General features: G+C 50.2%; 1 protein-coding gene across 2 annotated transcripts; it reads right to left on the reverse strand.

Annotated features, from left to right (window-relative positions):
* Positions 1–6,445: 6,445 nt before the first annotated feature.
* On the reverse strand, positions 6,446–10,740 carry EXOSC2 (exosome component 2). 2 transcript variants are annotated; one of them, XM_037400441.1, is made up of 9 exons: positions 10,409–10,740; positions 10,222–10,323; positions 10,095–10,140; positions 9,736–9,825; positions 9,338–9,403; positions 9,108–9,176; positions 8,065–8,259; positions 7,760–7,888; positions 6,446–6,889 (listed from the first exon to the last, which is right to left on the reverse strand). In XM_037400441.1, the coding sequence occupies exons 1-9, from the start codon at positions 10,531–10,533 to the stop codon at positions 6,809–6,811; spliced, it is 903 nt and encodes a 300-aa protein (XP_037256338.1). In that variant the 5' UTR covers positions 10,534–10,740; the 3' UTR covers positions 6,446–6,808. The 2 variants fall into 2 exon arrangements, with proteins under 2 accessions (XP_037256338.1, XP_037256339.1); XM_037400442.1 differs by having other exon boundaries at positions 8,065–8,241; positions 10,409–10,577.
* Positions 10,741–11,005: the final 265 nt, after the last annotated feature.

Here is an 11,005-nt window from a genome sequence, read left to right on the forward strand (position 1 = left end):
TCACATCCCCTTCCGGCCCCTCCTCCTCCGCCGCCCCCGCCTCCCGCCGGCCCGGCCGCTGCCCGCTCCCGCGCCCGGCCCGCCGCCATTGCGGGAGCCTGCGGGGCGGGGAGGGGGCGCCGCGGCGGCGGGGGCCGTGAGGGGGAACCCTGAGGGGAGTGAGGGACGGAGCAGGGCCGGGGGGGCCGAGGGGTGAAGGAGAGGGCGAGGGGAGCCATGAGGGGAACGGGGGAGGATGAGGGAACCGGGGGCTGGGGGACACCGAGGTGGCTCCAGGGTGAAGCCATGAGGGAAATGGGGATGGCATGAAGGGGGCTGGGGGAAGGTGACATGGATGGAGAGGGCACAAAGGGGTAGATGAGGGAACTTGAAGGGGGCCAGCAGGGGAGCGGGATGAAGGGGAAGATGGTAGAAATAACAGGTGGAGGAGGGCTTTCCTGGTATAACACACAAGCAAATGCTAGCGGAGGGCTCAGAAAGCTCTTAGCAAAACCCCCCAAGCAAGGGCCACCCAAGGTGTTTTCCCCTAGATCTGGCTACGAGAGCTCACCGGCCCTCAAGCCAGCCAGGAATTCCTCCTGCCCGCAGGCCTCGGGCCCCTGCCCAGCTCTGGACCCTGGATTCCTTGCGGAGATGGACAGGGAAGAAGAGATCTGTGCTGGGTCAGCTGTGCGCACAACCATCAGCTTTTCCACAACCGGGGATCAGCCACCCTGCTTGCACAAAGGACTTTGCTTCCTTATTAATGCTGCCAGAGCATATGCAGAACTTGATGCCAAAAACAGCCATAGAGGCCAATGAATGTAACAATTAAAATATATTATTCATCTACTTTCATGCACAGTTTGGTACAAAAAAGAAGTTCAACCCCTAAGTTCTTCAGCCTGCGCTATAGTGCCCTTAGATGTGCAGCACGAGCGTTCCCTGAGCTAAAGAGCACAGACGGCGATGCTGCAGACCTTCAGTTTCTCCAGTTCACCTTGGGAATAAAGAAGGTTGCGGCAGCCGCTTGAGGTCAGCATGTTTTGGTCAAAGGTCCTTGGTTGCTCCCGCTCAACAACGGGAGAACACACAAATGCAATTTTGTGCAGTAGCCTCCTGCTCAGGGTAACCATCTGGACACAGAGCATCTTGTTTATACCGACTCCTCCCTTGTGACAAATCCAAACATACTCATGTCTCCTACACCATACTCAAGGTCCCAGGCAGGCGTGTATTTTTCATCTTCCAACAATAGCATGTGAAATGTAGTACTTCGTATGGCCCTATGGGATTCTCCACCTCCGCTATGCCAGTCTGTTCCTACATTCCTAATTCTTAGCCAGGAGACTGATCCCAAAACCATTTCTATTGCATTTATCTATCAGTGACTCAAACTGCAGGTACTGAGGCTGGCTGTGCTACATGCATGCAGGAGAAATTCTGGTACAACATGCCGAGACAAATGCAGGGTCACATCTCTTGAACTCTGAGCAGAGTTTCTCCAGGTTTATCTCAGTAATGGAGATCAGCTTCTCACTGCAGTGATCTAACTCCCTGCTCAGTTCTTGTGGATTGAAGGAAACTGAAGAAACAAAGCTGCCTGTCAACCCAGGCCAAGCAGCCTGAGAGAAATCTGTTACAAAAACCAGTACCAACTATCCTTTACTGAAAAAATTATTCCCTTCTGGGTCTGACTAGAGCATCCTGGATAATCTCTCCTACCTCAGCAAGGCTGAAGCAGAGTGAACTCCAGAAGACCACCACAGGTCTGCATTTCTCAGAAGACCTTGACCAAAATACACAAAGGTAATTGCAGGTAAGTAGGACTTGTGTTCTGGACAATACAGGCTGTATTGTATATATGCTTCTCCCTGCCTCACCTGAGATCTATGCAGATGAACATACTTTTTATTTTTTTTTTGGTGTGAATTTATCATTCAGGTCAACAGTCAGTCATTCCTGCTGCTGCTTGGCAATCATAAGCACCAAAGTAGGGCGGGTTCTTTGCCAGCAGCCCCCAACCTCTTTCTACTCAAGAGTTGCTCCAAAAGCGTTTCCCAAAGCAGTGCTGTAGTTAATCTGAGGCTATACACAGGCAGATGGGCCAGCTGGTCACTCCCAAATATCATAGCAAGATTATCGGCACTCTTTTCCTTCCTGAAGGGCATTGTGTTGTGTCCCCTACCCTGCTGCCATTTTTTGTGAACGTGATTGTCTCACATTAACAAACTTGAAGTTGCCCAGTGAATTCAGAAATTTAAATTAGAGAAGTCAGAAAGATTGTGTGAATACAGAATAAATTACAAAATCTACAGACTGCTTCTTTCAATCAAGCTTTGAATGTGGCCTGTGTATGTCCCATATATTTCATACAAGAACTTCCAGTACCTTCTCCGTTTATCTTCCATTAAGTGTGGGTTGTTAAAACAAACAGCTCCGGTGACACTTCCTCCATAACAATATCTTAAAGCTTCAACCTCTTTACCAAATAATAAACCTTAGCATACTAATTAGCGGTTCTCAGGAATCTGAAACAACCATTTCAAGACTGCCTATAATCTCAGTGGGGCTTCAATATCTTCTAGGGTCTGCTCACAGCTTTGTATTTTCACCAGTCACCTCAACAGAACAGCAAAACTGTATGCGGATGATACAGTAACGTAATAAGCAGCAGTCATTGGATTAATAACCCATTAGCACAAATTTTAAATCCCAATGGTTATTACTGGGAGTAAAGGGAAGGGTTGCCATTCTTCATATTAGTACATGCATCAAACACTGGTGCCAAGAAATAGGAAAATTTTTTCTACAGACGAGTGATTTTGTGTTCTCGTTTCTGCAGGCAGCGCTAGCCAACAGCAAGGGAACTGTTTACTAGCTCCACTTGCAAGCTCGTCTGTGCCATGTATTAACCCTGAAGTAAGCAGCACAGGCAGGTGCTGCAGTGGTTTACAAACAGGCTCCACGCTGTCAAGACGCTGGTGACCAAAAAAATCAGATTGGTCTAAGCTGTTCTAATGGCTGCGTGAGCATTTTAGTTCCCCATATAAAAATGAACACTTCCTAAGTTTTTCCCACCCTGCTTTCAATTATGGTTTTATTCTTAAACCAAAGAAGCCACAGTTTCTTCCTTTTCACCTTTTCTGCTTAGAAGCTGCCTAGCAAAATCCCACAGACTATTTCAAGAATTCAAGAGGGCACTGGTTTTGCTGGAGTCCTCCTTTACATCTCAAGCACTTCCCCTCTCAAAGGCATTTTTTTGATTGCCTGCCCATCTTCTTGTGTGGACCTGCCTACGGAAAAAGGGACCCCAGCTTCCCCACCTACCTGAAATGCTGGAGCTTTCCCTGTTTGCTAAGACAGACGCCAGACCCCATCCAACTGCACACCCATCTCTGCTGGGCAGTGGGGAGAAGTCCTTTGCCATATAATGGATCATGACTGAACAGTGATACTTGAAGCCCCTCCATGTGGAAACCATGAGCTCCAGAAGCACACCCAGTTGCTTTTGAGATGGATGAGCACTGGTGGCCCTCGCTATTTGTCAAGAGAGAGAAAAATCACAAGGATTCAGCCAAATCAGCACTAAATGGCCCAGAACCTTTCTTAGACACCTTTAAAACTGCTCAGGAAGCTTCTCCCTCCTCATGCAAGTTTGTCACTGTCATCCCTTGTTACCTGACGGCTTCCAAAGCTGTGCTTGATGGTGTTGCAGGAACTGCCAGCGAAGCCTTGTTACAGACCTCAGGTCTGGGCTTGGCGCAACGCTGGCTGAATTTGCGAAGCACAGCAGAGAGGAAAATACTGGGACTTTTGGGGGGTGTGTCGTCGTCGTCGTCCCCCGCATCCATAACGAAACCTTCCCAGCTGGTGCTCTTGTTCTTAGGCTTAAAAACAAAAGTGCCAGGTATTCAGGAGCATGGGAACTGGATGAGTCACATACTCTCCCCCATTTAAAGTATCCCGAAGACCAAAATATCAGGAATGTTGCAGCATGCAGGAAGAATCTGAAAGCTCAGAGCTGAAGCAGTGCAGATCTTGAGCTCATTGTTTTTCAGGTTGTATACTCATTTATTGAGCATAAATAACCAACAAAGGTTCACAACGGGCAGAGAGGGCTAGAATAAGAAGCCTGGAAATAGACCACAGTTTTAAAGACTGCTATGTAGAGGGGTGGGGGGACCCCACAAACAAATTACAAGAAGAGGAAAAGGGAAAAAAATTATGTAACAACTCAGCTGTGCAGCCCACACAGCCTGCTACAGAGACACCAGCACCCTTTTCCCAAGATCTGTGTTATGAGAACCTGGCACTGTCTCACCTTGCAGGTCTGACAGCTCATGCTTGGTACCCATGAGCACAATCCAACTCTAAATTAACCACCTCCAGAGCATACTTCCCCAACACATTTACACCACATTACCAACAGCACTTTCAAGAGCCTAATATACACCCCCCCAGCCCCCTTCTGACCTGTTAAGATGCGTGCAGAGACATTGCTTGAGGACAGAGAAGCACTTTGCAGTTGTGTACCAGTTCAGCAGAACCATTTCTAGATATCAAGTCTCTCTGGGTGGTAGTGAAGTACAGTCTCTTCACCCCTTTGCCCTTTAACTGACAGAAGAGTTGTTTAAATCCAAGTGGCAGGGATGCAGAGATCTACTGGATTAGCTACAGACTTCTCCATCAGTCTTCAGAAAGTCTTCAGAAATGCTTTAAGAAAAGTGGACATCAGATACTTTTATCTCGTTGTTTATGTCCCCAATCTGTTTATACCTAGAAGGCTTACAGCAGAAATCCCTGAATCTCCCCATATGGTAGTAAGATAAACATCTGCTAAACTACAGCAATTGGGTATGGAAAAAAGAGGTACTTTTCTAATCAAAAGCTGCAGAGGCTGCTAAAGCTTTTAGCCTTTTTGCACTGCTCCTGTCCACACAGATTTGGATAATGCTGCTACCAGCCTCACGCACACACCTGAAGTGTCACCATCAAGCGTTCACTTTCAGATTTCCCAGGTCATCTTGAGAATGCGATTGTTGCAAGACTTATTAGGGAATCCTCGTAAAACTCCAAAATAACAATTCCCAGGTCTTATGTGGAGAACTCCACCCCTATCCCCAAGAAGTTAAGTACGATTTCGGAGAGGCAGCACAGGCAGAAGTTTGGGTTGCACAGCAGCTGAACAGATTACCCATGTCCTTGCTTGTCCTTAGCCACTGAGCTCCATAATGCTCTAGTATTTAGGTAGCAGCACTGGTGGCAGACATCCAGTCTTTGCTATTTTGCAGGGCAGTGAGGCAGAGCTGCTGGAGAAGGTCACTGCTACAGACACGATCCGAAGCTGCCACCTAGTGCTTACTCCGGCCTCAGGCAGAGCAGTCCGAACTAGGTGAAAAACTACAAAGGGCATTTCTAGTTCCCAGGAAAAATTAAGCAAATAATTTTTCCTTTTCCCTGGGGCAAGCATGAGAATTTTCAACGTTAGAATTAGATTCAGGGACAGTCAGGGTAGACATTTTGTTTTTTCATCCTTTTCAGGAGTTACAGCACTGTGATGCAAGCAGCTCTAACACAACACAAATACAGTATCTATATGCAATACATATGTAACACAAACAGCTCTAATACAGCAACAGAGATCTGAGAGGATGCTCTAAGGGAAGCGTCACATCCATTCTGCACAGAGAAGACAAGTGACTGACGGCCAACACCTGGCTCAGCATGCCCATCTCTAGCTACTGATCTTCACCCAGTGTCATACTGGGCTCCCCGTCATCTCCCAGACACAGCTGCTGCATGATTCACCTCTCTGTGGGATCCTGCAGGAAAGCAATGTTAAGAGAGCCACTGTGAACAATGCCAAGCAATCTACTCACAGAGAAACTCTGCACGGAAGATATACTGAAGAGGAGGGTCAAGTCCTGCTTGAATGGGATGAACAGCAACGGTTGAAACAGGACATTGCAACCATTCTGAGCGTCCCGGCACAAGGAAGCTTGAGCCAACTGTAGCTCTCAAGCTAGACCCAATTAATTCTGGAGAAAGACAAGCTAATGTACACGCTCCCGAATGACTCATCTCTTTCAAAAAATTTATTGAAATGTACAGTATTTCATATAAAATATTGGAGCCTCCTCAGAGGAAGAGCTCACCACATCAGGCATAAAAAAAGCTACCAGCAGGATGCACAGACTAGTAAGACACTGCTTGCCCATGGCTCCCGGCACATGTGGACAGCCACATCATGCCACACACCATCTCATACCCTTGAGATATTAAGCCACAAACAGCCTGACCCAAAACATGGTTAGCCAAGGGTGTGGGTACTCCTGTTCTCTAAAGACTCATACCTGTGATCTGCAGTCTTAAAAACGAGCTCTCCGTGAGAGGACAGTGACAGATCTGTATCATGGTAAAGGGAAATCAAACCCATTTAGAGAGCCTTTGGGGGGGGGGGGGGGGGGGGGGGGGGCGGGGCGGAAGAGAGAAACATAACAAAGCATGTTCCTTCCTCTCTATCATTCTGCATGAAGTTCAGGGGCACAAGACACAGCAACGAGTGCTATCAGGTATGTCCCAGTTGCAGCTGCATCTTCATAAAGGTCAGATATCAATTTTTCAGGCTGCTGCACTAAAAGCCTATTGTACTTAAGTACTATTGTACGAATAGGGCTCAGGAGGTATCCTAGGAGTTAAATGAGGAATCTTCATGGTTTCTGAAGTGTGGAATGAATGTTGGGGACTAGAACACCGGAAAAAAAAAATACTGAGAATCAAGAGCTGCCATGTTGAGACTTCAAATGACTGCTTCTGGCCAGGTGCCCTATCCCTCCAGATCCAGCAGCCTCTGTCGGGTTTCCAGAACGATCTCCTCCTCCACCTCTGGTTTGAGAATGTCCTTGATCTGGAGTGGAAAGGAGAGAAACATTGGCACCAAAAAAGCAACTACTACTGCACACTCCGTGGGGACAAGGATCCCTGACACACAGCAATGAGCAGTGAGTTTAGAGGGCTGTGGTCAAAAAAGACTATGGCAGAGGGTCCAAAGCGAAGTCAACTCTGTCAGAGTTAGCAGTTCTTACAGAGACCATAAGAAATCAAAGGAGGTGCTACTGACAACACCCAGTCTTTCCTGAAGGACACACACCCATATATGGGAAGTGGAGAGATGACTGAAAAAGAAGTACACTTGAAAAGAACATCCCATCTAGCTGAGCAGGCTGCCACTGTGAATGAAAGCAGAAGATAATTCAGATGTTAGCCGTTTCCGAGAAGAGAACTGCCAGCAATGGCACTGGCAGAAATCAGGGAAAAGCTATACAGCAAGAGGTCAAATTGAAGGAGCCTTCCAGCAGTGCAGGATGTGGATACAAACAGAAGACCGGTCTCTATACAATACGTGACACTTGCTTCTTTGTTCTTAAAGTGCACTGTACCCTCACACAATCCCAAATTTAACACTGTTTTCACACGGATCACAGAGGGTCCGTAATCCCAGCAAGGGATACACATCTATCAAAAGATGGACCTATGTCAATACAGGAATAGTTGGACTTTGCCAGAGGCAGAACCCTTCAAACTATCCCTGAAAACGCGCAAGGCAATTTATGTTATGCAGAAGGGGGCAAGTTCATACTGTCACTTACTACAGGATGCTTTGGAAAGCCAAAAGGAAGCCCTACCGCCTAACTTACTGCCTGCAGCAGCAACTGATGCAGCCTTTCCATTCCCTCCCCATGGTGCGGAATAGACTAAATGCTACTGGTTTCTGTACCTGATGAGGAAGGGATGCTTCATAGCAATACAGGATGCTGGTGTCAAAGAGCATCAGTTTCTGATTAACTAGAGCCACGATGCAGTTTCGGAGCCTTGAGATCACCTCCCGGTCAGACAAGGGAACAGGCTGAGGAAAGACAGAGGTAAACGACATGAATACACAGGGAAGTAATGCAAGCCTACTGTAAAAAAGCTTTGCCATGAACCTGACATCTTGAAAGTCTCAGGTTATTCATATACCTCTGACCGTTAGACTGAAAAAAAACATCACTGGGAGAAGGTTCATCTTCCCTGAACCCTCACCTCCAAGTTGGTGGTGAAGCCCCCTGCCTCCTCATCTTTATGCTCCAGCGTTGGGTGGATCCAGATGAAACCATTGTTGCCAAGGATCACAGATGCACCACAGGGCAAGTCATGGAAGTGAGTCTTCTGGCGTTTCACAAGGGAGGGTGAGACCTGAACGAGCACACCCTGGGCAAGCTGAAGAGGAGACCATGACTCATATGTGAGACACACAGATAGAAACAGATAACAAGAAGTCACCGACATGCACTCCATGCCTGGCCTAGGAATGAGTCAATTTAAACACCTTTTCCCCGTGAAACAGTGAATATAAAATCTGCCTGCTTCTGGGAGTGCTGGGAGGATTAGCTAATGCCTGTGCAGTCCTTCGAAGATGAAGAATACCCTAAGTGCTTAGCACAAATGCTAATAATATCTTGATCGTAACTACACATCAACCATCCCTGCAGAAAAATGAGGAGCGAGAGGCCCAATTTAGCAGAACACTTTCCCTCTTAATCCAATCACTGTCCTTCATCCTTTGTGCAATAAGCACACTTCGCTTTCATCTTTTAAGTGCTAATACCCTTGGTCTGGTAATCCCAAACTGCAGCCTACGCTCCAGTGGCCCCTTGGCTTATTTCAATGCACAAAACCAGAGATAAATGCCAACTGTGTAAAGCCTAAAATAGAACCCTGGAGAGAGAAACAAGTCACAGGGGCAATGGCCTGCAAAAGAGGAGTGATGAAGTTTGAGTCAGAGAATTTTTCTCCCCAGGGTTTAATTCCCAAGCGGCTAGTGAGGAAAAGCGGACTCGCAGGTTGTAATTGTGGACAGGGAGAGCAGCAGCACAAAGGGAAAGTCAAGGGCATTTCCTCTGCTCTGGGGAAACTGCTCGGTGCTCCCATGTAGGAGCTAAGATTCTTTCTAACCTGCAGGAATGGGTTACAGCAACATCCTGCTCTACTCCAGTGCTTTTTTCTTAAAAAATCCCTCCAAAAAGCCTTATACAAGGCAACTGGAGCAGAATTAGACCAAGATCGAGTGCTTTTGAACAACCTACCTTCCCATATTTCAGACTGCGGGTGTGCAGTGATACAGCGCCATCAGAAAATACAGACTGGACCTCTGCCTGTCAGTGCCACTTAAGGAAACAAGGTTCCTGGTGTTGCCCAGTGCCAACAGCCGCTGGTGCCCCAGCAGAGCTCTCGCTGCCAGCCAGGCTAGCCGAGGTCCGGCTGCTCTCCCCGTGCTCTTGGCTCTTCTCTTTGAGCACAAGCAATGGAAGGATACACTGATGAGGTCCCCTTCCTGCAGGTAGTCCCTCATCGCAAGCTCATCTTCTGCTGATCTCCTCCTCTGAAAAGCACAGTGCACGAAGAGTTACATGTCGCTCGGAATGAGAAAACAATTTCAATTAACAGCTGCGCTGCGGGGGGTACCTTTGGATGTCACACAAAACACAAGCAGGTCACCGAAGGAAAGTCAAGCCGACTAGCATACCTAAGATTGCTAATGTGTTTATGTCTAAAAACACTGAGAGTTAAAGAAGCACAACAGGCCCACTCACAAAACCCAACACCACCCTTGTGCCAACTGCGGGAAGGGCACCAGAGCTGCCCGGTGCCTCAGCTTCTGCCATGGAAGCAGGAGATGGGGCTCTGGCACCGCTCTGCGTGAACTACGCTCACCAGTTCCCCGCCAGGCAAATTCACAGACGACAGCAGCAGGACCGAATCTAGCCTGGAATTCGTTTCCACCTTCCACCGCTTCTGCTGAACCTGGGGAAGAAAAATAATCTCTTGAGACACACTGAAAAACGGAACGGGAGCTCTTCAGCGCAGCAGGAAGCCCGGCAGCCAGCCGAGCCGCAGGAGGCCGCGCTGTGCCGCTCAAAACCCGCACGCTCACGCCATGTGTGGATTTGATGTGGTCTGGGGAATGGCAGAAGCGCTCGGGACGGGCCCAAGGCCCGCCAGCTGGTGGCCGGCCGCCCAGCGGGCCACCCCTCCACCTCCCCCACGGCACACCGGGAACAACCGAGCTTTACCTCCGTAATCCTCCCGACCACGATGTCGCCGACTTCGCCGTTGTACCTGGGACAGAGCAGCCCGTCAGGCGGCAGCGCCCCCCCGGGAAGGGGCCCGGCCCGGCGCCCGCCCGCCCCCGGAGCTCACCGGGCCTTCAGCGCCCTGACGCACACCAGCTTGTTGACACGCTCCACGGCGCCGGCCACCGAGGCGATGAGCTTCTCCTCCTCCACGTAGGTGCCGTGGCCCCTGCGGAGAGAGCGGCCGCCTGAGGAGAGCCCGAGGCCGGCCCGCGCCCCCCACCCCGCCGCCTCCCCTCCGCCGCCGCCCCCACCTCATGTAGCCCGTGTCCGTGGTGATCGTGTCCCCCGGTGCCACCAGGTGCTTCTCGCCGCCCCGAGGCGCGGTCGGCCCCACCGCCCGCCGGACCACCGGCAGCCGCATGGTGATGGCGGCCATCTTGAGTGCGGGCGGCGCAGCGCCGGCGCCCCCATCCGCACACGCCTTCCGCCCGCCATGTTAACTGCTGGCGAGAAGGAGCCTGAGGCGCCGGCGCCGCCATGTTGAGTGAGGGCGGCCGTGAGGCCTCAGGGTCGCCATTTTGGTTCCTGGCAGTAAGAGCGGTCGTGGGCTTCGCTGCGTTGGGAACCTTAGGGAGAGAGGGGTCATGTTTGGTGAGGGCAGGGCGCCTGCAGCCCCTGGGGCAGGCAGCGGCACCGAGCGGAGAGCCAGCCAGCCAGGCCCCCCCTTGCGCCGCCAGCCGGGGGCTCGCCGGGCCCCAGCACCCCGCCTCGGCCGACACCCCCGGCTGAAGGGCGGCCCCAGGGGGCGGCTGGCCTGGCGGGAAGCAACACCCCCAGTTTCTAGGGGAGCCCCCTGGTTGTGCCCCCCATCTGAAGGTCATCCTTGAACCCCGTTCGGAGGGGGCAGG

The sequence above is a fragment of the Falco rusticolus genome, chromosome 9 (assembly GCF_015220075.1).
Source record: "Falco rusticolus isolate bFalRus1 chromosome 9, bFalRus1.pri, whole genome shotgun sequence".
NCBI lineage: Eukaryota > Metazoa > Chordata > Aves > Falconiformes > Falconidae > Falco > Falco rusticolus.